General features: G+C 41.8%; 1 protein-coding gene and 1 long non-coding RNA gene across 7 annotated transcripts in view; one reads left to right on the forward strand and one right to left on the reverse strand.

Moving 5' to 3' along the window:
* The window catches only part of LOC113909152, a 22,416-nt gene extending 13,735 nt beyond the window's left edge, over positions 1-8,681 (reverse strand). For both annotated transcript variants that reach the window (XR_003515704.2, XR_003515703.2), the window contains exon 1: positions 8,479-8,681. This is a non-coding gene — a long non-coding RNA (uncharacterized LOC113909152). The remainder of the gene's footprint in view (positions 1-8,478) is intronic.
* On the forward strand, positions 7,973-20,316 carry DUT (deoxyuridine triphosphatase). 5 transcript variants are annotated; one of them, XM_027570294.2, is made up of 7 exons: positions 7,973-8,145; positions 9,178-9,313; positions 12,072-12,163; positions 13,902-13,946; positions 19,099-19,173; positions 19,330-19,400; positions 19,823-20,315. In XM_027570294.2, the coding sequence occupies exons 1-7, from the start codon at positions 8,121-8,123 to the stop codon at positions 19,877-19,879; spliced, it is 501 nt and encodes a 166-aa protein (XP_027426095.1). In that variant the 5' UTR covers positions 7,973-8,120; the 3' UTR covers positions 19,880-20,315. The 5 variants fall into 5 exon arrangements, with proteins under 5 accessions (XP_027426095.1, XP_027426093.1, XP_027426096.1 ...); XM_027570292.2 differs by lacking the exon at positions 7,973-8,145 and adding an exon at positions 8,204-8,594 and having other exon boundaries at positions 19,823-20,316; XM_027570295.2 differs by lacking the exon at positions 7,973-8,145 and adding an exon at positions 8,454-8,614 and having other exon boundaries at positions 9,200-9,313.
* The last annotated feature ends 5,699 nt before the right edge of the window (positions 20,317-26,015 follow it).

The following is a 26,015-nucleotide window of genomic DNA, read 5'->3' on the forward strand; positions in this document are numbered from 1 at the left end:
ACAGAAAAATCATACAACAGTTGTTTAATGTCATGGAGGAAATCAGGTGCAACCAACAAGACCTGAGAAATAGAGAGATCAAAACTGTCTGAGGTACTGTTTTAACCAGGCACCCTTTCTCCCGGAGTCACCTGCAATTCTATAGTAAGGCTCTCAGGCTCATTTTCTGCTCAGAATGATTGTCACACATTCGCTTGTCCCAAACCAACCATCCAGTGGGTTTCCACTCACACTGGAATTGTCCAGTGTGGCCCTAACATCATCTTCTTTTTCCATATTCGTTCTCCAAACCTGCTCCATGGACCCATTTGCTTCAACCAGGAAACTGGCCTGACCAAAATGGGGCCCATATTGGGGAAGAGGAGCAGAAGGAGGCAGATGGTCCTCAGCAACTAGGAGCCACCAGGAAAGGCTCCAGTGCTCTCAGGGAAGGTGGAAAAATAAACCCATCCCTAGGAACACTCACGAACAGACCAGGCCTGCTTTTTTAAGGCTTTTTGTTCTCAGATCTAGAAGCTTCCCCAGGAAACCCATGCTTTTCTGACTACCAAGTTGTTCCTGTTAAAGACAGCAGGCAAAGAGATCTTTATATATCCTAGAATGATTAAAAAGGGGTAAAATTACCTAAATGACTAATGCTTGATCTCAATATCTTCTTGTACCTCTTCCACCACATTTCTATACCAAATTGACTTATGGGCCATTGACTCAGTTAAGGGTAAATCTTATTGATTGCTTAAAATATCTGTTCTGGGTGTTTAATGGTAGACATAGTAATGACCCCCAAAGACATATAAAGATTTTATTTACTTTGAGACAGAGAGAGACAAAGATAGCGATGGTGAGAATGAGTGAGGAGGACAGGGAGAAGCAGACTCTCCACTGAGCAGGGAGCCCAATGTGGGGCTCAATCCCGGGACCCTGGGATCATGACCTGAGCTGAAGGCAGACACCTAACCTACTGAGCCACCCAGGTGCCCTGAACCCAAGGACATATTACCTTATATGGCAAAAGGGGACTTTGCAGATGTGATTAAGATTACTGCTCTTGAGATAGACAGATTATTCTGGATGATCTGGGTAGGCCCAATCTAATCACACGAGTCCTTAAAAGCAAAGAATCTTTCCCAGCTGTAATCAGAGAACCAGAGAGACAGCAGCATAAGAAGGATTCAATCTGCCGTTGCTGTCTTTCAAGATGAAGGATGGAGATCAGGAAATGTGGTCAGCCTCCAGAAGCTGGAAAAGCCAAGGAAATGGATTCTCTCTTAGAGACTCTAGAAAGGACTGCAGCCTTGCCAACACCTTGATTTTAGTTCAGTGAGACACGTGGCAGTCTTTTGACTTAAGGAAATATAAGATAATACACTTGTATTGTTTAAGCCACCAAGGTAATTTGCTGTGGTCATTTGCTACAGCAGCAGTGGAAAACTTATGCAGTCTTTACAAATGGCAATTTTTTCCAACTAAGTTCCTCTGCATGTCAGGAGATCCGAGGTGCCTCCTCTGGACCTGCCACAGGTTTGGCTAGAAGGTTAGTGAGTACTGCTGAAGATGACCTGAAAAAATTTCCTGGAGACACTGGTCAGAATTTTCCAGGGGTTGCATCACCAAACATCACTAATGGAAGGGATACACTGGACAGTTTGCAGTCTTGCAGTATTGGCCAGTTATGCTGGCCTGCTGACAGAAAGTGTCTGTGTGCTGGAGTGAAACTAGCTCTGCTACTCTGGCCCGAGTGGATCATACAATTCATCTCTGAACCAGGGACTAGTTAGCAGGCGTGGTTACATTGTAAGACATGATAAGGCTAATTTTCCAGTCCCATCAGATGCTCTTCAAAGATGAAAGAGGGAGACATAATTTGAAAGGGGTCGTGTGAGCCAGGAGAGACAGTAGAAGTCTAGAGGTGACTTAGTCCTTAAAAAGCTTTCTAGTTTAGTCGATATAATCCCCCTTCCCCTGGCCCTTTCCCCTTTGTCTAGTCTTGCAAATCACACTGTCAAATATATCAAGTTTCTTATTGTTCAAATTTTCATTTTTTACATACTACAGTAAGTTTCAGCCTTTTAGTCCTATTTAACAGTTGGGGCACATTTCGTGACTTGCTTTAATGGTCTCCCTTTGGTTTATCCAAGAAACAGGCAATACTCTGAAGGCAGGCGGGGCTGCAATTATTCTTAGTAAAATTATACTACAAATTTATTGCTGAGAACAAAGGCCTCTATATTTAAAGTAGTGACATCTCTATCAAAACAGTCCAGAGTACAGGGGTTTGGGTGAAGCTCATGATACTGGTTAAATGTAAAGGAATTCTTTCTAGCATGTCTTGACCCCAGCATATTCTCTAGAAATAAATCCCCTAAGGCAGTCGTCCTTAACCAGAAGTGGCCAACAAGAATCACCCTGGAGATTCTGAGTAGTCAGTTTGTAGTGGGGTTTGGACATGGGCATTTGACCAAGGTTTCTGGGTGATATTCATGTGTACCCTGGCTCTCAAGCTATCTGCTTTCATTTTCTTCCTGAAAACTCCACGATGTTTTAAAATGAAATAATAATAGTCCTTCTCTGGGTTGTAATTACAGAAATTCCACCTTCTGGGACTCCTACACACACTGGCATAATTCAGAGTCGACTATTCATGATGATTACGTTAAGAGATTGGGCATTCAGTGCATTAGTGAAAAGTGCAGTTCTGAGTTTGTATGTTAACTATTCCGATCCCCTTGAACTTTTGTAGTACCATGCAGCAGCCATTTGTGAATTAGTCCAAAGTAGTCTTGTAGCAATAAATGCTTATTTTGTTAACCAGTTTACTGAACTGAATCTCAACATAATGTCGACCTCCTGAGCGACTTATATGCTTGAGATCCATGTACTGCTCTCATGAAATTGAAAGACTACATATATTTAATTTTTGTATTCTTCCTAAGAGCCTGGCAGGAACATTCTTATGGGTTCAGAAGTTATATGCTAGTTTAGTGTTTTCGAATTGGGCTATAGATAACTCCTAGGGAAACACAAGATATTCTAGGAGGTATCCTGGACCAAAGGACAAACTTCCAGATAGTTAACACACATATGTGGTGCTTTTTACTGAAATTGATCTGCCCGTATACTTCTTCTTCCCCACCTCCCGTATTTCAATTGCCCTTCTATAAAAGATAGGTATATGTCTCACCCCTCCTCAGCCTTACTCTGGTGCTTTGTTCACGGTGTAAAAAAATCTGGGCTTGAAAGAAAGAACTTCTATATTTTGGTACTGGAACCCAAAGTATGGCTTCTGCCTTTTCTTGGCTTACACATATTTCTGGTAAAGGTGAGCTGTGGCAGGATAAATGAAGTATTGTTGCCCATGGCGTAATGTTCTGAATTCAGATACAGAACTATGCAGTTATGGGGAATTACGGTAATTTTCCTTAATATTCTCACCTCTTCCATTCCTGCATGATTGTCAAAGAATGCACTACCCCTGAGGAAGAGTTCAAGGGTTTTGTTCTAACTGACAAAAACTGAGAAAGTGACCTACTAGAGAACCTCTCCATAGGAAGTTTGGGCAAAAGGACGGCGATCCCCAGATGGAGATCTGAGATGAGGAAAGAAAAGCAAAGAAAGTGATATAAGTCTGGGTAAACATTTTTTTAAATGACTCTAAAAATAGTGATAATGATAATGTTTATTGAGATTCAAAGAAAAGATACACTTAAAATACTAGACGATAATTGTATCTATGTCAAAAAAAGAGTTAATGGAGTTAAAGCATTCGAAGGTCCTTATGTTATCCGGGAGAAAGATAAAAATTTTGTTTTAGATTTTAGATGAATTAAGCACACATTTTATCTAAAACAAATAGAATCAGAGAGCAAAATCTCTAAATTGGTAAAGGGAAATGTGCAATAGTAAAATAAATTGATTAAGGGGCACCTGGGTGGCTCAGTCGTTAAGCGTCTGCCTTCGGCTCAGGTCATGATCCCGGGGTCCTGGGATCGAGCCCCACATCGGGCTCCCTGCTCCGCGGGAAGCCTGCTTCTCCCTCTCCCACTACCTCTGCCTCTGTTCCCTCTCTCACTGTTTCTCTCTCTGTCAAATCAATAAATAGAATCTTAAAAAAAATAAAATAAAATAAAATAAATTGATTAAAATAAAATTAATAATAATAAAATTTGAAGGAAGGATAAAAAGAAACAGAACATCTGAAAAGAACGCAAATTAAGATAGGTTCAAGTCCACCATGGACCTTACATGCTAGGGGAGAAAACATAAACTGACAAGCGAAATGAATCAATATGTAATAGCATGTAACAGTACTGTGAAGAAAAACCAAATGGGGTAAAGCTGCATGTGGTACCTATGAGCAAACTATTTTTAGATAAGGGAAGATCTGACAGAAAGAGAAAGAGGAAGCAAGACTCCAAGACTTTTTTTATTTTTAAGATTTTATTTATTTATTTGAAAAAAAAAAGCATGAGCAGGGGGAGGGGCAGGGGCAGAGGGAGGGGCAGGGGCAGAGGGAGGGGCAGAGGGAAGCCGACTTCCCACCGGGCAAGAAGCCTGAGGTTCGAGGTTCAATCCCAGGACCCTGGGATCAGGACGAGAGCCAAAAGGTAGATGCTTAACTGACTGAGCCACCCAGGCGTCCCCTCCAAGTCTTTTTATCTTGTGAAAGAAGAGAGGTTGAGAAGAGAAGAGACAGCCAATGAGGTAAGAGGAAAACCAGAGTATGGCCTGGTGAGGAAGTGTCTCAACAAGGCGGGCATGATCAACTGTGAAACTAGGAATGCCCAGTTAATTTACTACCCACATCTTCCCCAGACCTGGGGAACATGGGCAGTAGCAGGCTCAGCATCAAGAAGAGTTAATCACAGACTCAGCAGGCTCATATAAACCTACAGAGCACAGTGGCTAAGTGTAAGGACTCTGGAGCCAGACTACCTCAAATTGAATCTTGGCTCCATCTCTTTCTAGTTGTGAGCTGTGTGATTGTGGGCAAATCATTTAACCTGTAATTTGGTTTCCCCACCTGTAATAAGGGGATAATAACAGCACTGGCTTCCTCTGCTTGTCACGATTAAGTGAGTTAATATTCATAAAGCACTTAAAATATACTTGGCATTAAGTCTTTGTTAAAGAGAGAAATCTCCCTATAATGGTAAAGATAGGAAGGACAATTTGGCTTGTAAAGTACCAACTTGCATTCTCAACAGTTTCAAGTTGGCACTAGACTTATGTAATTAATTAATCAGCATGACTGATAGGATGATTATATTCTGATAAAAAACCAGCAGGAAATAAACTATGGTCGGAATACGTCTAGTTCTTTGCTGTAGAGTACTGAATTTAGGATGTATTTTCATATCAAGTTCTATTTCAGTTGTCACAAGGAATGTCCTACTAAATGCTCACTGGTTCAGAGCGCTAACCTATTACTCTTTTGCAGTTGGATAATACCCTTTTCTCCTTTCAATCTAAAATAAACTCAGGTGAAAAGTGACAATAATAAAAATTTTATCCACATTAAGAGAAGAAATAGAATCCTTTCTTGGTATTAGGTATTACAAAGAGTCAAACAAATAACTTTTTGTATAAAACACTGAAGTATGTGCTTTGAAGGATTCATACAAGTTTCTGGCTCTTATTAATGTGAAAGATAAAATGCATAAAGTGAGGTGATTACACAATGGGAGGATATGGCTAATGAATGATATGGTCAGGATTGTAAGAGATAAGACAAGGCAGAGCTCACTACTGGTTGTAAAAAAGTTTCATGAATGAAGTAAGATTTTTATTTGGGTCTGGGTAAAGGGAGTCATTACAATTATTATATTTTAGGACTCAATTTATCTCTAATGTGAACTTCCTCAGGTAATTACTAGAGAAAGTGCTTCAGCAAAATGAAGGAATAAACTAAAAGGAAGATAATAGATCCATAAAACCAAGGCTCCAATATAAGAGAAGGGCAAAGGGAAGTGCCAGGATGATAGCTATTCAGCAGGACTAGAGAGTCACACGCACAGATTGGAGCAAAAGAACAGAGGAGTGAGGGAGAGGAGAAATGGAATTGATAGGGGATTTGATGTGTTTCAGTGTTTCATTTGATGTGACAGATGTGAGGTATTGGATTCTCTGGAGCCTTTGGTGGGCGGTGGCGGAGGGGGGAGCAAGCAATAGGTGAACCAAAAACACCACTACCAACAAAGACAAATGGAAGATCAACATCCTTATTAACTTGAGGTGGGCAGGTGTTAAAAAAAAATAATCATATCACATTACTCATTTCAACAGTGGATAATATTTACAGTCATGATAAGTACTGCTCACTTATCCAAAAATTATGACAAAACTATTTGCAGAATGGGGTGGAAAACGCAGTAAGAGACTTAATCCTCAACTACCCTAAATCTGAAGAAAGTTTCTATGCCATTAAAAAAAAATAGCAACATATAATTTAGAAATAGGGAAGTACACTCCAGTAGAAAGAACCAAAAAAAGCCGGAAGCATTTTCCCCTGAGGAGTGAAATCTGAGGGAGGGTTTTGGTGGAGGGGTAGACCAGTTTTTCACTGCAGGCCTTGAAAAGGCATTATATAGAAAAACAAAACACATTGATTAAAAATTAACGGGGTGGGCATGGAGCACCTGGGTGGCTCAGTCAGTTAAGCAACCAACCCTTGATTTTGGCTCAGGTCATGATCTCAGGGTTGCCAGACTGATCCCTGCGTTGGGCTCCATGCTGGGTGTGTAGCCTGCTTAAGATTCTCTCTCTCTCCTTCTGTCCCTTCTCTCTTTCTCTAACTCTATTAAAAAAAAAAATTAAAGGGGTGGACAGGAAAATCAAGATTTTGAGAAGAGATCCTACAGGGGCCAGATGGATCTCTTTCATTCATTCAACAAACACTTACCAAGCACTCTTCTGAGCCAGGCACTAACCTAGACCCCAGGAATACAGTAGTGAATGAAGACATATATGGCCCCTAACCTTTGGAGCTTATGTTTACTAGAGCAAATAGACAATAAGAAAAATAAATAAACAATGAAAGAAGTACAGATTGTAGTAATACATGGTATGATTAGGAAAGATTATTGTGATAGAACGTGGTGGTGAGGCCCTTCCCTGACAAACTTAACTGAAGTAGTCCTTCTGCGATGAGCTGAGATGAAACACACAAAATACAAACCAAGGAAGGATGTGTGTAGACTCCCAGGCAGGAAAGTCTGGTGGGTATAGAAACTTGTTAGAAAGCCACTGTGGCCAGAAGCACCAGAGGTGAGCAAGATGATGGCTCTGTTGAGTTTGGAGACCTAGCAGGGCCCAGATCATGTTGCTATAGGTAAGCAAGTGGAGTCCTCAGGTGGTAGATATTTTTTGTTTGTGCGTTTTGTTTTGTTTTTAGTAAGGCAGGGCCAAACTGAAGACCCGGAGATCAAGACCCCCAGCAGAAATCAAGAGTCAGATGCTTAATCGCAGGAGTCACCCAGGCACCCCATCAGGTGGCAGATGTTTAAAGGCATGGGAAGAGAGTATAGAGTATAATCCATAACCTCATCCAGAGGAATTCCAACATTTAAAAGGAGCTAGTAAGAAACGGCAGACGTGGGGCCCATAAGGCACAGCAGGAAAGGCTGGGAACTTCCTCAACAATACCCTAACGTTTTTGTCATTTTTCTAAAACTTCCCTATAGTTCGCCTTTATTTTGACAAGCTGCGTTATATTTTGGTTTTCAGCTTTTTGCATCAGTTCTGGAAATTACTGGATATGTTTATATCCTAGAAAACCCAACTTATGATTACCTATAAAGTTATTTACTCATCCCTGCTGTTATTCCAGGGTAGCCCAAGATCTTTGATCGAATCACAGCCACTGGGGGTCTCCCTCTCTCTGCTTCTGTGGGTCTTATGAAACAGCGCTAGCAACTGAGTTGTCCTTGGGATCATCCTAAAACCATGCCCCCCGCCCTCCTCTAAGGGTAAACGACACGCCGTGCACTGCGGGTGCTGTTAGGAATTGGGACACGCCGCCTTGCCCACAGCCTAGGACGCATCACTGAGCGTGGCGACTGTCACGGGCATCGTGATCAGGTTCCGTTGCTTTGGGGGTCTCTGGGATTAGAACCTGAGGAGCCATGGCCGCGAGCGGCGCCGCCCCAGGTAACTCAGCAGTGCGCAGGGGCCGGGCCCTATGCCTCGCGGATGGTCTTGGCAAACAGGGGCCACAAAAAAGATGCGGGTCGAAGGAGGGAGGCAGAGACGCCGTGCCTGGGGTCCCAGCGTCTGCGCCAGCCTGAGGGAGGCCGAAGCGCCGCCTCCGTGCGCTCCTCGTCAGACGGCGGCGGTTACTGCTTCCGAGGTCATCTTACCCGGACGCGGCTTTAGGGTTGCAGACCCGGCGCGCGCCTGCGGGAGGGGACGAGCCAACCAGCACCAAACCTCGGGGCAAATGATTCCCCTCCGCTCTCGCCCCGCGCTCGGCGATTTGCTTACGTCTTTGCTCCGCTTAGTGTGCGCGCACAGCGCTGGCCGGAGAGCTGAAGCCGCGGGGCCTCTCTTCTGGCCACTGTCCAGCACTCGCAGCCGGAGCCGGGGCTGCCGCGGCGCCAGTAATGTCGGGGCCCAGGCTGTAAGGATACGCCGTGTAGGGCGTGTGCGGAGGCTGGGAGCCCGGCCGGCCCTCCCCGCGGCCGCCCAGGGAGGGGGGGGGGAGGGGAGGACGGGGGGGAGGGGAGGACGGGGGGGAGGGGCGGCAGGGGGCGGGGACCAGCAAGGCCTCCAGATCTGGGCGGGGTGGGGGGGAGGGGCCTGGGAGGGTATGCAGCCTCTAATCGCGCGCGCGCGCGAGTCCATTAGGGCCCCCTAATGGGGGAAGTGGTTGCTTTCTATTGTGTGAGCGGGAGGCCCCGAAGCTGTCCCAGCACACATTGGTACTGTACCCTGAGCTGGAAAAGCTTGAGAAGGCGCAGTAGTTTCCTATCCCAAATCCGCTTTCCAAGAGGGGTTTCCAGCCCCAAATTTGAATCTTGCCTCCCCTCTCAGCTAGAATTGTGGGCTCGCCCAGGGGAGGGGCGGGGCGAGGAGTTGCTGGCGGGAGATTTAAATTCTGGCGGGCGCTCTCATTCTGTGTGCGTTTGTTTTCTCTGCTGCTGTCTTTTTTTGCGTTCTGTTCTGCCATGCCCTGCTCTGAAGCGACACCCGCCATCTCCCCCAGCAAGCGGCCCCGGCCTGCGGAGGACAGCATGCGGCTCCGCTTTGTCCGGCTCTCAGAGCACGCCACCGCCCCGACCAAGGGGTCCGCGCGGGCTGCAGGCTACGACCTGTACAGGTGAGTGGGGACTTCCGGCCGCCTTCTGCCGGCGCCATCCCTACCTCACGCAGAGAAGGTCCAGCTCTGGAGTTCTAGAGCTCTCAATCATGTTCGCTTATATTCGTGCCATCTGCTGCCACAGCTTGAAACTTTCACCTAAAAGATTACAGAAACAAACCCTTTTTGCATATATGTAGGATTTCTGTCTTTTTCCTAGTGTTGAAAATTTCAGCTTTTCTCTTTAGCAGAAATTCAATAAGGATTTGACACAAGGGTGCAGAATGGTAACTACATATAAGTGTCCATCAAGGCATTATTTGTTTTGCAACATTTATTGTACCCTTTGCAAATGGAAGGTAGAGATGAATAAGGCCCGGCTTGGCTTCAAAGCGTGGCCTGAGGGTGATGCAGTGCACAATAGAAAGAAAAGCCACGGGGGAATTCTGGGTGCTGGGTGTGAAAAAATACCCAGGGAGGATTAATGAAGGGTGCTTCTGCCTTAAAGGAATTGTGAAATTTCTCTATATGTCCATATATAAGTTCACCCCAAGGACTGGGAATGTCCAAAAGAGCACGAATATGAAACGCAGCGGGAATGTGAGTAATGCTACCACCCTTCCATTGGTTCAGCACTTTTTACCTCTACTAAAAACTTTACGTATGCGATTTTATTTAATCCTCACAACAATCCTGAAGTAGATAAGTGTTACTTACCTTTTGACAGGTGAGGGAGTTTGGGAAGAGCTGAATTGATTGCCCCCGGGTTTGAATGTAATAAGATTTTTGACCCTTAGTTCAGTGCTCCCCTCCCCCTGCCTTGACTACTGTGTCCAGGTCTTTGAAGCCATTAAAGCAGGTGAACAGCGATACTGGGGGGAATGGGTGTTTACTACATGACTAAGTCCTTAGGAATTATTTTAAAGCATCCCGGGTAATTCTAATGTGAGAACTACTGGTCTAAGTCATACAAGTACAGAGAAGGGGAAAAAGGAGTGTGTGATGATAGTAATGAAGAAAGGAAAGGAAAAGAGAAGTGAGGTATGGTCTGTTATAGCTGAAAGGGATATATTCAGTCCCTTCGTCCTCATGGATAAAAGTGGAATGATGTGGTACCATGTCTGGGCATTGTTGTGAGTCATATGAGAGACTTAGATTTAACATACTTAAAATATCCTCCTAATGAACAAAGATGACTATATCCGGAAATAGACATGGAAATAACTTTTATCTTTAATAAATTAGGGTCTAGGGCTCCTGGGTGGCTCAGTTGGTTAAGCGACTGCCTTCGGCTCAGGTCATGATCCTGGAGTCCCGGGATCGCATCGGGCTCCCTGCTCGGCAGGGAGTCCGCTTCGCCCTCTGACCCTCCCCTCTCTCATGTGCTCTCTCTCATTCTCTCTCTCTCAAATAAATAAATAAAATTTAAAAAAAAATTAGGGTCTAACTATTGAAAGAGGAAATCCCAGTGAAAGAAGTGAAAACGTAATACTGCATTACTAGTCTTCATTAAGATCGCCAAAGTTCTGCTCGTTTTAAAATCTCACATTTCCATCAAGAAGGGGGCTACAGTCATAGCAACAGTAGCAGCTTTTGCCAGGTGGATCTTAGAGAATCGGGTCCTCAGCAGTGTCCTTCTCCAGGGCCTCTTCCCAGTGATCAGCTCTGTCCCCCAGCCAGTAAGGTTCATGGTATCAGCTTGGTAAGTTTGGTTAACTACCGAGACCAGCAGAACAGATACAACACTGCTTTACCTTCTGCCCTCACCCATGTTGTCCACCCATTTTCCCCTTCCCTCTGCATCTAATCATTAGAGGATTGTTGTGAGAATAAAATGAGTTATATAAAGCATTTAGGACTGTACCTGGCACAGAGTAAGTAAGGGCTTAGTAAATGTTAGCTCTTATTAGCAAGTATTTGCCCTTCTTTCTTGGTTCTTTTTCAGAGGGAAATGATCCTATATGTAGCTCTAGGTTTGGTGTGTCTGTGGGAGTGGGTGAGTTCAGGATCTTCCTATGCCACCATCTTTGCACATCTCCCCTTGGTTTTTTCTTCTCTTCCTCTTTTTATATCATGTTAGTGAAGCATGCATCTTTCAAAAGTCTGCCTTTCTGCCCCCTCCTGCTAATATGCACTTCAATTTCCCAACAAAATTTTGTTCAGGGGAGAACAAGATTACATGTTGATAACCTCTTAAACCAAAAAAATTCACCAGAATGACTGTATCTAAAGGTAGCACCATTTTAATAATGGACTAAAAATATCTACCACTACCTTCTTCATAAATTTTTATTTTTAAATGATCTCTACACCCAATGTGGGGCTTCAACTCACAACCCCGAGATCAAGAGTCACACACTTGGGGCGCCTGGGTGGCTCAGTTGGTTAAGCATCTGACTCTTGATTTCAGAAAGCTCAGATCATGATCTCAGGGTTGTGAGATAGAGCCCTGTGTGAAGATTCTCTCCCTCTCCCTCTTCCCCTTCCCCCCCCTTGTCTCTCTCTCTCCCTCTCTTAAAAAAAAAATAGGAAAGAAAGAGTTGCACGCTCCACCGACTGAGCCAGCCAGCCACCCCTAAACTTTTTTTTTAATCTGAATTGGAAATTTAGAGTACTGAAGTCATAGTCAGATGGGTTATTGAAATTTAAGATTGCATGAATTATTTTGTGATTATTTTATGAGATGTATTTGAAGCAATTCTATATACTTAGTCACAAGGAAGAAAATATAAAAATTTTATGAATAAATACTTGTTATTTTCTTTCATCACTTTCCTAGTGCCTATGATTATACACTACCACCTATGGAGAAAGCCCTTGTGAAAACGGACATTCAGGTAGCTCTTCCGTCTGGGTGCTATGGAAGAGTAGGTAAGTGATTTAAGACATGCTAACTATTTGTCAAGCTTTTCCTTTATCATCTATTCCTTCATCTTAGTTTCATTTAGGGTATAAATGAGGGAAGAGATACTGTTTGGCATGTGTCCTAGAATAAAGAAGTGTCAACTGTGATGGCAAATACAGCCATTTGAAAACTACATTTCATTTACATATCTGCTTTTTGTGCTCACACACACCCCTACCCCCCCAGCCCTCCCCCTCTTTTTTTTCTGATTCCTTGAGCTCTTAGGAGGCTCACATTGGCCCAGGAGTTTTTCTCTCAACTCCTCACTGAGAAAATGAAAATACAGATGATTTTTAACTGGAGCTCCCCCTTCAAGGATCAAATTGCATCTGAGGTCAGGTGTCTTCGTGAAGATGATGATGAAATGGCTAATATTTGTTATATAAGAAAATAGAGGCAGGCTTGGGCTAATGACATGGCATTTTTTATCCCGAGAGTAAAACTTCTGGCTTCTGTTCTCCCAGAGTCCATCAGACCATTTCGTCTTTCCTGCTTTGGGTGTCTTCCCATGGGGTATGTTGGGGTCAGGGATACCCTTCAGGGCCCTAGAGGGGACTGAATGCCTTATAGTGGGAGGAGCTATGACAAAATGAAGAGCAAGTCAGCTGTCATTGGAGAGAGAGTTCAAAACTTTCTTCAATTGAATAATCACTTTCTAACTTCAGAGTAAACGTAAAGGAACAAATGGAACTATGGGTGGGGAGGGGCTAGACCACCACTGTCTTGTTAGCCATGAGTGTGAGAACTGCTAATACTTCTGCCTTTCACAGAAAAACCGAGATGGGCTCTTTCTTCATCTCCTTTTGGCAGCATATGGCTGCATTTTGAGAATATTTTGGGGGGGTGGGGATAAGGAGATGGAATGAAATAAAAGGAAAAGCAGGGAGAAGCAGCACATATTGACAAAGTGCCAGATTGAAGTTATTCTGGAATAATTAATTATTTATAATTAATTATTATAGAAGCCAAAATAATTAATGAGAGGCCTGATGCTCAAGTCAGCAAGTGTAAGGTATAAAGTTCCTTTCTATGTTTTCATTTTACGAATAAAAAACATTGGAATTGAATTCCTAAGGTTTAGTTTTTGACCATGTGCCTGACTGATACGAGGCCTTTTATCTTACTCTGATTCATTTGTTTATACAGACATGTCATTTGGCATTTGAATCATGAGTAAGAGTCCCAAGTTCTAGGATAACCATTGGTTAAGTTTATACCTTTCTCCACCCTCCCCCTCTGCCCTCTTCCCATTTAGACTGTATCATGCTCAGATCTCCCATCTTAAAATAAGTCTTCTGCAGTCCTGTGTCGCTGCCCGCTAGGGTCCTCCCTTTGTGGCCAGACTGCTTGAAAGCGTTGTCCGAGGTGGTCCCCACTTGCTTACCTCTCAGTCTACCCGCCATGGTCCGCTGCCATGGTCCACTGACCACACCACCACAAATCCTCAATGGACTGAAGTCGCATGAGAGTGGTTTAAGTTGCTTTTGAGTTAAACTTTGTCAAGTTTTTCTACACTGTTCTTTCCTGCTTTAATAATACAGTATAATAAAGATATTCTTGAATCCAGAACCATCTGCTAAAGTTAAGATGAAAAGGTAGATGTCCTAGGAGATGAGAGTGGCATGCTTAAATTGTGTAAATTACATCCAGTATCGCCCTTCCCCCTGCAAAGGAGCCAACTTCTCCTTTTTTTTTGTTTTTTAGCTCCCCGTTCTGGCTTGGCTGCAAAACACTTCATCGATGTAGGAGGTAATATGTTTCCATTTTTCTTCTGTAAATATATGTATGTGTTTACGTTGCCTTTGCTTAAGAAGTAGTAATCAAATGACAGATTCGAGGAAAGGAAATGACTTTTGTTGTGTTTTGCCTCTTTAGAAATTTCCACCTCTTAAATAATAGACGATCATGATGTAGTTTCAAATATTATTTAAATATGTCTAATTTTAAAATGACCATGATGTGAAATGCATGTTATTTTACTAATAGGCTAACTAGACATTATCCGACGGATAGGATTTTTGCCTTGGCTTAGTGATAATCTGCATTTAGTCCAAAAATGACTCTATTCTTAGAAGAAAGGTAGTTTTATAAGGGTAGGAAAAGCTTTTATGTCATTTTTAAGCGAGTTATGTTTTGCTTAAATAATTAGGAAATTAAGCAATAATTATTAAATTATTTAAGCAAAAGGTTATAGAAAATACAGGTCAGTCTTGTATGAATTTTCATATCTGTATAAGAGAGCCATCCACATTTGGCAAAATATAAAGAGAGATTCTCCCTGAGTGAGAAGAGAAAACACTATGCTTCCCTATCTACATTTTTTGTCGAACAAGTACTCAGCGACTCCTGTTTCCCTTATGATAAAGCCTTACTCACATCTCCCAAAGTCAACAACTTCGTCGTGGAGCCCCTTTCATAAAGAGCCCAAGTCTCTGCTGGCTGTCTTGCTGTAGGCTTTCTAACCACCCTCACCATAAGGAAATTCTCACCTTTCTGGTATGGTTCCCTTGCATTGGATCTCCTCCTTTCTGGGGTACAGACCTCACTGACCTTTGTCCTGACTTTTATTCCCATCTTAGTGAGCAGAGTGCTTCACCTAATTAGTCATCTTGGCCCTCCAATGAGCGGTATGCTAGATTCTCCAAATCCCTCCATTTTCACAAAGCTACTTTTTAACAGATGGAAGAACTGGCTCAGCAATGAGCCCAAGCTGACATGTTAAACCCTGGAATCTTCATCCGTGATTCCAGTCCCTCTGTTCTTTACACTGCAATTAAATGCTAGGTATCACCTCACCCCATCCCTGCACCAGCCAGGCACTGTCCTGAATTAGCTGTTAACCTGCGCTGCAGGCATCAAGTAAGGAGTGAGGCCTGTCCCTGTCCTTGTCTCTGGCCTGCCCCTCAGTCTCCCTTTGGTGTCACTAGGTGGTGCTGTGGGGCAAGACACGATCCCCAAAGTAGTCCTTTCTTAGGGACGGAAGAGAAGCCAGGTTTGACCGAGCAGGGATGAACAGCCCGCTGGGGTTGTGTGCTCTTATGCTTGCTTCTCAGAAATAATTTTATAACGTCAAGTATGGCAATTTAGGACTGTCACTTCAGGATATAGAAGATTGCATATATTTTTAAAGAAATGTCAAAGGGTCGTGAAAGGAACATGGGCTTTGGAGTAACAACTAGACTTGGGTCCCAGCTTTGTCATTAATTGGCTAGTTCGTATTTTCTGACCCTCAGTTTGCTCTTCCATAAAAAGAAAATTAGTGTGCCTGCCTCACAAGGATAGGAGGATTGAGTGATAATATATGCAAAGCATCTCACACTGCTTGGCTCATATTAATTAGACCCTGTAAGTTATATTTGTCCCCTAGAGAATGCAAAGATTTTTTTTTTAATGTGGCAACTTTTTTTTTTCTACCTTTGTTACTAATTTTTGCTCTGTTTAAAACAACCTTCTGAAAAACATTCATGTAAAAGAAATGGAAAGTTAGTTTGCCTGGTGGTTGGTGTGGTATTATTCATAAAATCACACTGTGGTGTGTTCTTGGATGCAGAGTATCTTAAAAATGTCTCTTAGGCACACGTTTATCATAGTTGGCCACAGTTTTTACTTCAGAAGAGAGATGTTGTTAGAAATCCCAGGCTGTAAATAAGGGTCAAAGGGAAAAGTTGAGTATGCAGGATTCTGTTCAGAATACACATCTGGTAGGTGTGGATAGTTTTCACTAAAGGTTTCCAACAAATGACATGCCAAAGTCTTGACACAGAAAAACTTGTGCCTGAAGTCAGTTAATTACTCTGCCAGTTCCAATGTATGATTTTTCCAGTGATAACTTCAAAATACTTTCTGCTTTCTCATGAAGAGAAATATCCCTGATGCTTATGTTCCTTATGTAGAAAAAGAATGTCTTGGGTTTTTCTTGAAGGTCAAATTGCCTTTGAGTAATAAATAAACTTGGAACAATTGGATTTTTCATACTATTGGCATTCATGCTAAAAAAAAGTATTACTGAGGGCGCTTTTTTTCCTGTGATACATTTTAATTGACTTCAAACAACTTCATTTCTTTTAGTTAGTTAAAAGGCTTTTCACATCTCTATGTGCCAAGCATAAAATCTTAGTAGATATCTGGCTTTACAGAATTCAAGACACCCAACCATTTGAGTTTGATGGGACTACTTTATAGATATATAGCAAAGGTCTCTCCAAAAAGGGAGTGTTTTTGTATGGGAGAAGATACCATAAAGTAAAAACATAAATACTTGCAGGTCATAGGCAAAAGAATTAAATACCCAAACAAATAAGGGGAAAAATCATAAACAAAATACAGAAGAGGTCATACAAATGTGCAACAAACATACAGAGGAAAAACATTCTAGCCTTATTAGTCATCAGGGAAATACAAAGTAAAGCCATGAGATACCATTTTTCACTCATCACATTGGCCAGAATTTTTTTTTTAATTGCTGCCATCTGGGGGTGTCTGGGTGGCTCAGTCGGTTAAGCGTCTGACTCTTGGTTTCAGCTCAGGTTGTGAGATCAGGCCCTGAGTCAGGCTCTGGGCTCCAGGCTCAGCATGGAGTGTGCTTGAGATTCTCTCCCTCTCCCCTTGCCCCTCCTCCCACATCTTTAAAAAAAAGATTGCTGTCGTTTGGTATTGGCAAGGACTTTGGAAATGGGCGTTCTTAAATATCACTGATAGAAGTTTGAATTGCTACACCTTTTTTGCAAGGTAATCTAGAAATATGCATTAAAATTTTAAATGTACACACCCTTTGGATCAGGAAAGTGCCTTTTGGAAATATTTTGATGCGAGACTAAAATCACTAAAATACAAGGACTTCTGACATCTGACTAATATATAAGAAAGTAATACGTAAAATCCATTACTGTAACATTGGCTGCCCGAGGGAAGGTAGGGGAACAGTATTAGTTTTATATGTATGTGTACTATTTGGGTAATCTAAGCTCTTTCTTATAAAGTAGAAACTAAGATTTCAGAAGTCAGTCCACATTGTCTTCATCGAACCCCTTCCAGGCAACTGAGTACTAGCCCGCACTTGAGATCTGCAGCTCAGAGATTCCGTGGTCTTCTGGGTTCATTTGTTCTAGTAGGGAATAGCATGTTCTCCACAGGGGTTTCTCCAGTGAATCTGATCCAGGTTGTTCCTACAGCCAGACCTTTGCTGCATATAGATAATAGAGAAAACAGCTGGTCCCCTCGTTCTACCAATGACACAGTAAGAACTAATTTAATGGTCAAGTGGCAGTGGGGAAAGAAGCCAGGCTTCAGGATTCTTTGAATTGGTCAAGGCTTTGTTTCTGTGCAGCCAGAAAAGAATAGACTGTTTCCTTCCGTCTAACATGATAGGAACCTCCTCTGCTGCCGTTCTGCTACGTACCTACCCTTTCTTCTCACTGTTTAAAATTACTGACCTTTAATTCAAACTCTTAAAAGTGTGTCAGGAACCTTTAAGAATGCTTCAATTTGATTTCATTTCTCCCTAGTAAATCATTCATAAAGCACAGGGATTCATGTAAACTTCTATAATCCACTGGAAAAACCTAAAATGTTGGTTTTTCTGAGTATTTTTCCCTTATAAGAAAATTGAAGGGGAATGCTTACCTTTGTTCTTAAAAAAAAAAAAAAAAAATTTCAGTTGACCTTCAAAATAATTATGAGTCTGGTCAATCAGCATTAATACCCATTGAGCTACAATCCTGATTATTTTTACTTTCTTTTTTTTTCTTTAATAAGAGTTTTGTGTGTTTGGTTTTTAGGAGGTGGGGTGTTACTAATATGTAAACTGTGACATGGAGCTACATTTAATTAGGGTGCCATGAAATTTTACAAACAGGGGAAAGAATGAACGTGTATAGAAGGAAATTGGCAGTGGGGAGGATGAGGAGGAAGAGAAGTGACTCCTAATAGGGGATTTTGTTTCGGGGTAATGAAAACGGTCCCCCAAACTGATTGTGGTGATGGTCGCACAATTCCGAATATGCTAGAAACCATTGAGTTGTGAATTATGTCTCAATATTGAAAGAGGAAATGGGAAGGCCTGCTATACACCTGCATTATCTGTGCTTGTGTTTATGGAAACATTTTAAGTTCTTGGCTCAAAGTTAAATGCTAACAAGCCTGGTAAATGTACTAGGGCCCTGGCTCAAGTCTTGTCCTACAAAGATTTGTTGTCCCTGTGTTCATAATCTCAAACAGGTACTGATTACACACGGTGTTATAGAAAAGTGTACTCCTTGTTAAGCTGATGTGCTAATGTCTTCTGAGAGATCACGCTCTAAGAAAGGACGGTGGCTCAAATTAAAAGGAGAGGTGGAATATGAACGGAAGGATTCACCTCCATTTTTATTATAAAATGAATGTTCTGATATTAGCTAGACTGCAGCTTAACAATGTCAGCATTGACTTATTCCACAGCAGATCTTGAGGCTGTTGGACATTTTTATTTATGACTCAATCATATTTCATTCTGGATATTAGTGGGAAGGTGCTGCCAGGAAAAACCTTTAAAACGCTAGTCGTAATTTTCTTCTAGTCTTTTTAGCAGGTGTGCAGCAGATGAACAGTAGTTTTGGAGTGAGCAATTCAGGATGACCCATCTGAGATGTTAAGTACCTACTCCCAGTTTAGAATAGGAAATGGTCACCATTTGTAAGGGTGACAGGTGGGAAAATTAGGGCCGTTCTATAAATTCTATGTATTTGCATTTTAGTAAGACTCATTTCTTAGTTTTGAGATTTTTACCTAGTTCCAGAGCAAGATTCACTTACTCATTCTTGCGGATTAAAACCTCGGAGCTACATAAGAATGATTTTGAGGTAATCCTACACCCTCACTGTTTTGGTCGCATAAACCATGCTTCTATTATTTTTCTTTTCCTTAGCTGGCGTCATAGATGAAGATTACAGAGGAAATGTGGGTGTCGTACTATTTAATTTTGGCAAAGAAAAGTTTCAAGGTACGTTAGATACATATAATCACATAAATGCAGTGAGTTTTCTGAGTTCTAGTGTCTAGATAACACATGCTCCCTCCTCAAATTCTCACTGTACAGGCAAGATATAGAGAAAGGATCAATAAAATATCAGTAATAAACTCTTCTTTTCCTTTCAAGTCAAAAAGGGCGATCGGATTGCACAGCTCATTTGTGAACGGATTTTTTATCCAGAAATAGAGGAAGTTCAGGTAAGTATCATAACAGCTGAGCAGGGAATAAATGATGTAACATCTTCAGTGAAGGGAAAAATACAATTTCAAGGGTTCCATATGGTATTTGTAACTAAGTAATAGCACATATAATAGTCCTGTTTAAAGCAAAATTAAAAGCTTAGTTTTAGAATTTAGTGAAGTGTTTTTCATAGCTGTTATATAGCATTACTTTGGGTAATAAATCATTTAAATATACCCTGAAATTCTATTTCTCTAGCTTTTTTGAAAATTGTCCAGTATCTTATTTATGGAGCTTTTAAAAATTTTAATTTTCTTTTTGTAATCTCCTTTTTGAAAGAATGGTACAGCAAGAATAAAAGTCTTAGCGGTTAGGAGCTAGAGAGAACCGAAAGAGAACTGAAATTAACTACCTGGCAACCACCTTTATGTCTTTTCAGGTTTTAGATGACACTGAAAGGGGTTCAGGAGGTTTTGGTTCCACGGGGAAGAATTAACATTTATGCCAAGAATAGAAAATGAGGAAACGTACTTTTTTCTTAAAAATAAAGGATTTTTGCTTAGTGTTTTGCACATCTGTAAACATAATAGCTTTAGCTTCTAAAACTGTTTGGTTCTCTTAGGATTTAGGAAAAGATACCTGTGTTGGGGTCCCATAAAACCTTACTTATGTTTTTACACATCTGATTGTTGTATAAATCTGTGTGGTAACCTAATACAAGCTGTTTATTTTTTTAATTAAATGTTTATCAATTACAGATCCAAAAAACCCTGTATTATTTAATTCACTGAAAGCTTCCTCTTCAACTTACTTGTTTTGTAAATCGTAAGCAGTGCCTTTCATTCAATAAATTTGAATTCTTTCATAGATACAAATTATTGTATGAGTGACTAAAAAGTTAATAAAAAGAAGTTGAAGTTATTCCTTGTTCGTCCCTTCTCTTCATTGCTCTCAAAAATGTTTTTGATCTTGGGGCACCTCGGTGGCTCAGTTAAGCGTTTCAGCTCATGATTCCGGGGTCCTGGGGTCAATCCCTGAGTTGGGCTCCCTGCTCAGTGGGGAGCCTGCTTCTCCCTCTCCCTCTGCTGGCCACTGCCTTGCTTGTGCTCTCTCTCTGTCAAATAAATGAGATAAAATAAATAAAATCTTTAAAAAATGTTTTGGATCTTAAGATTCTTTGTGACATTGGGAAGAAGAGAATCCTCAGGTTATTTTTTAATTATTTGGGGGAGGGGTGGGGAGAGGGAGAGAGAATCTTAAGCAGGCTCCATGCTCAGCACGGAGCCGACATTGGGCTTGATCTCAGGGCCCTGAGATCATGACCTGCGCCAGAATCAAGAGTTGGATGTTTAACCAACTGAGTCACCCAGGCACCCCTATTATAATTTTTTAATCATCCTTTTGGTAGGCCCCAGGTTGACTAGGTAAAGCTATGTTTGTGAAAGATGTAACCTGGGGATTTCCAGATGGTTTGTTCTTCTGATTTCATTCCATCAAATAAATTGTACAAGTTGTGTGAGTCTCCCTCACTAGAGTAGCGATAACAGGCCATAGCCAAGGAAGTAGGCAATTTAATAGGGATAAAGTACATAATGATGTGTGTTGAGGCCACTGGGTTTGTCCATCCCAGGTACTTTTGAGTTACTATGTGTCCGCAGCCTGTCGTTGCAGGTAGTTGGCTGAGTCTGTGCATTAGCTTGATGGACATCATTTGCAACCTTCCAGGCGTATTTCCTGTGCTGTATGCCCAGACCCCTTTGCACCAGGGCTTCGGGTGTCACTTAGGTTTTGCCGGTCAGATGTCCTAGGGTCAGATTCATCAGTTAGGTCACGAGACATCATTTTGCGAGTGTGGGTCATGCAGATGGAGTGCTTCTGGAGCCAGCAGCTCTCAGCTGCCCGATTCCTGGAAGCACAGGCTAGAGTTTGTTTCTTCTGCCCTCCCAGTGATTCTTTAGGCCTTGTTATAACCTGCAATGTAGTATTTTCCAGCTGTGGGTCACAATTCATTAGTAAGTCATGAAATCAACTCCTCGAGTGCATTTTTAAAAATTAAATAGAGAAACAGCAGAGGACAACACATGTCAGATGGGTAAATATTGTGAACATTGTTTGAATTACATATTTGTGTGTTTGTGTGTATACTGGGTCATGATATAAATTATTTCTGCAGTCAATAAAATTTAAATAAATCTCTTTCTGTTAAACTAGTGGATTCTATTCTCTGAACCCTGACCAGTACATAGTAACAGTTGAGTAAGAACAAATGGTATGATGTGACTGCCAAGAGATTCGGGCTTAGCTCACACAGTTAATGTTTGTTCCCACTTACTGAAAGTCTGCTTTACTTCTACAGACTGTTTGTTTGTTTGTTTTTCTCAGAGCCTACCTGTGGGAGAGTAGATAAAACATTCTGTATAGATGACAAAAATAGACACAGAGATATTGAGTAACTTGCTTAGCATTTCAACTAATGACCACTATTAAAATTCCTGGGTCCTGTGGCTTCAAAGTCCATGTTCTTTGCAGTATCTTCAGTCTTCCAAGTGGTAGGGAGAATACAGAAGCGAGGAGGACTAATGACAGCCCTCTAGTTTATCCGTACCTGGCGTCTGTTTCCGTCTGGGCACCATACTCAAGGGAAGTTGTTCATATCTGAAGCTACTCTGAAAGTTAGAGACTTGGAACCATGTTCATGAGGGATAGATGGAAGATTGGGGGGGGGGGGTGGGCCAAGATGGCGCGTGGGCGGCATTGTTTGGAGAAAAAGTGTGTGTTGGGTGGAAGGAGGAGTGGCTAGAGAAGGTTCCTGGGGGTATGATAGATCTTTGATTTTAAAGACTCAGAAAGGGAACTAGGTTTGTCATATGTGACCCAAGAGACTAGAACTAAGATCAGCGCATTTAATCCATAGAAGATGGTGGGCTATAAGAGAAAATACATACTGGTCTCTGGCCCCAGTTCCTGGCACGGAGCTCATAAACCCTTGTCATTTCCTAAGTGAGAAGAGCACTAGGAGTATCTCTTGTTCTAATATTGGTCTTTGACCCCAGGTGCTGACACAGAACTTCTGAAACCCTTGTCATTTCCTGGGTGATGACTGTCTTGTTCAAATGAGGTGACTCTGGGTGGCTTCCTATGGGTTCTGGGTGTGGGCTGGTCACCAGAAAGACCAAGCCATGATTAGAAGCTTGGAATTTCCAGCCCTGCGCCCCTGAGGGGAGAGAAGGGCTAACACTGGAATTAATAATGGATCATGCCCCTGTGATGAAACCTCCATAAAATCCCCAAAATAAGAGGTTAGGAGAGCTTCCGGGTTGGTGATCATGTGGAGGTGCTGGGAGAGTGGTGAGCCTAGAGAGGGTGTGGAAGCTCTGAGACACTTCCCACATACCTTGCCCTCATCTCTTCCATCTGGATCTTTGATCATGTCATTCAATCAGCTGGTAAACGAATGTGCTTCCCTGAATTCTGTGAGACACTCTAGGAAATTGAATTGAAGGAGGGGGTCACGGAACCTCTGGTCTGTAGCCAGTTGGTCAGCAGCACGGGTGACAGTCTGGGCTTGTGACGCATCTGAAGTGTGTGTGGTGGGGGGGACAGTCTTGTGGGACTGAGCCTTTAACCTGTGGGATCTGATGCTATCTCTGGGTAGATCGTGTCAGAACTGAGTTAAATTGTAGGACACCCTGTTGGTATTTCGGAGAATTGTTTGGTGTGTGGAAAAGCCTCCAAACAATGAGTGACCCGAAGTGAGGTGTTTAATGTGAGTAGTAAAGGAGACGAACAGGGAAGAAAGACAGAGGGCACACCTGGTTTTTCCCTACATAGGAAGGAAACAGCTGATGATTCTTTACAGCGGCATAAGGGCAGACGCCTGGAACTTCCCTAAGACAGGAAATTTAATGAAGAAAGCAAAGAACGTGCCATATGCAAGAGCTGTATCCTACCAGTCAATTGGGTTGGGCTCATTGGAGACTAATTTTCTGTGTTACATATGCAAAGTTTGGATATTTTACACTATCTTTACTTTGTTTTATTGTGAAATACAACATTTAGAAAAGTGAATAAAACAAAAGTGTACAAGATAGTAAATAATTACAAAGTAGAACACCTAAGTAGTAGTCTAGGCTGGTTTTCCAGGAGGTGAAAGCCCTCTGCTAATAAGGCTTGGTTCCTAAGCTGACATCAGTTTTGCTTGATTTCAACTGGGTGGATTCAGTTGGTGGGAAAAGGGAAGCCCAGTAGCATCCATTTATAAGGGCAAGTTCTTCCTCCCCAGCAGAAAGGAAACCAAAGTTTTTTACCAATGTCCAAAGACAAGCCTCGTTTTCACACGTAGGACCGCACCTTATGATCTTTAGATGAACTACAGATTGAATAATCACCACACGATCAGTTCACTAACTTCCCAGGCAGAAGCCTTCTTCCTTGACAATTCTGCCTCACTGATGATTCCCACCATCCACTCCTGTCCTTAGTGCTGGACACCTCAGAAGAGAAATAATCAGGGAGATGCCTACAAGCATCCGCTGCTCCATCAGTTAACTCACCTGGGTGGCTATCAGCAGAGGAAACCACATACCAGCACTTGAACAATTGGCCTAGGTGGATAGGGAGGCCAAGACCCAAGATTTGGGTTTCAGAGCACCTTCCCTCCACAGTACTTCCTGCCACAGGGCCCGCTCCATACCCCCTGGCAGGACATACCACATAATTATTTCCTCAAATTCGTTTTCCATCTTATCAATGCAAGAATGATGGAGGACTAGAGGGCTAAGATACAGAGGCACCTGGAGTTGTGTGAAGTGAATAGATATAGGAGTTTGCAGTTAATGGGCCTCAGACACACTGGCATGGTTACGGGAGGTAGTGAGTCCAAGTTGTCATTTAGAGCATTCTCAGCAGGGCTCCTTACCACAAGCGTCTTGCTTTGACCATCCCCAACTCACTCTTAGTCCGGTTTCTCATTTCTCTTCTTTTCCCTGCATCTTCAACTCCAACAGTGGTCCCTGTTAGGGGAGTGCCAAGAGTTCAGACATCTCTCTGCCCCCCAACTTCCGTACCTACTGGTAACCTCTATTGCATGCCCTTAAAGTAGCAGTGATAAACTGTAGGTCTTAAGAACCACAGATTACAGAGAACGGTAGAAATCATGCACCAAAGCTCAATGATATTTGTAGTAATATTGATAGATTCAGAGAGCATCCCTAAATATAGAGAGAGCTTTACATGCAAAACTCATGCTAAGAGGCATGTAATCATTCTAGTAAAGATAACAGTGTAATCTTTGATCAGGCATTTAAGCCATAGTACCTCTGTTCATTAGTGTAAAATTTACTATTTTATGTAACTGACCCAATCCTTTTAGATGAGAAATACCCTCTAATATTATATCATCATTCTGAGAAGAGAGGTGACGTGGGGAGAAATAACTTATCAAAAGTGAAAATGCCCTTTGCTGAAAAGACACCTCTCCCTTTGGAGATGGGTTATGGACACAGTGTTTTGACAGTGCTTTTCTTTTCCTTACTGAGAAGAATGAGAAAAGGGAAACATAAATGAAATTGGAATTCTCACCAAGGGAATCTTCTTAAAAAGTGTAAGGAAAAAAGGAAGTAAATTAAAAATGGTCTCCCCTTACTGGCAACTAAACGTGGTTAAATTGGGAAAAATTTTAAAAGATCCAAGAGGTCTCCTAAGGAAAATATCTAATAACTTTTTATGAAAGTAAGATTATAGGGGCACCTGGGTGGCTCAGTCAGTTAAGCGGCCACCTTCAGCTCAGGTCATGATCCCAGGTCCTGGGATCAAGCCCCACATCAGGCTCCCTGCTCAGCGGGAGGCCTGCTTCTTCTTCTCCCTGTCTCCTGCCTTGTGCTCTCTCTCTCTCTCAAGTAAATAAATAAAATCTTAAAAAAAATGAAAGTAAGATTATAGAGAAAATTTAAGATTAACAAATTACTAAATTATGTCTTGATTTGCTCCTAATTTTCCAAAATGGATTTTACAGATGAGTAAAGCAACCTCTTGTAGAATAGTAGCAAAATAATGCTTGTCTCTGACTGTTGGAATTGCAAGTAATTTTTTTCCTTTTTGGATTATCTATATTTCAACATTTTAAACATGAAAACTATATTATTTGCTTAAGAAAAAAGCTTAAAATTTTATGATGAACATCTTTTTTTAATTTTGATCATATTTACTATTTTAATGAACATTTTTAATATCGAAAATATATGGGAAGATTATAACTACAAACTACAAGTTTTGAAGAAAAAAACATACAAGTTGGTATAATAGAAAAGCGCTAGCTTTGGTGTGTTTTAGACTCGACTTTAAGGTCTACTCTTTCATCAACTAAAAGATCTTGAATAAATAAAGTAACCTTATGGCTGCTCAATTTTTTTAGCATGAAGTAAGGAGAGTCATAGGTAATCCACAGGGTCCCTTCGGGCTCTCCTATCGTATTTAGTGAATTTGGAGTCCAGACTATACGGCTGTGGAAAACTACCGCCACCTGGTGGCCGTTGTCTAAAGTGAGGGGGCTGTAGTTAAGGTATAAAATCATTCATTCATTCATGCATTCATTCATTCACGCTTATACAGTATTTGCCTAGGATCTGTGTGCT

The sequence above is a fragment of the Zalophus californianus genome, chromosome 6, assembly GCF_009762305.2.
Source record: "Zalophus californianus isolate mZalCal1 chromosome 6, mZalCal1.pri.v2, whole genome shotgun sequence".
Lineage (NCBI taxonomy): Eukaryota > Metazoa > Chordata > Mammalia > Carnivora > Otariidae > Zalophus > Zalophus californianus.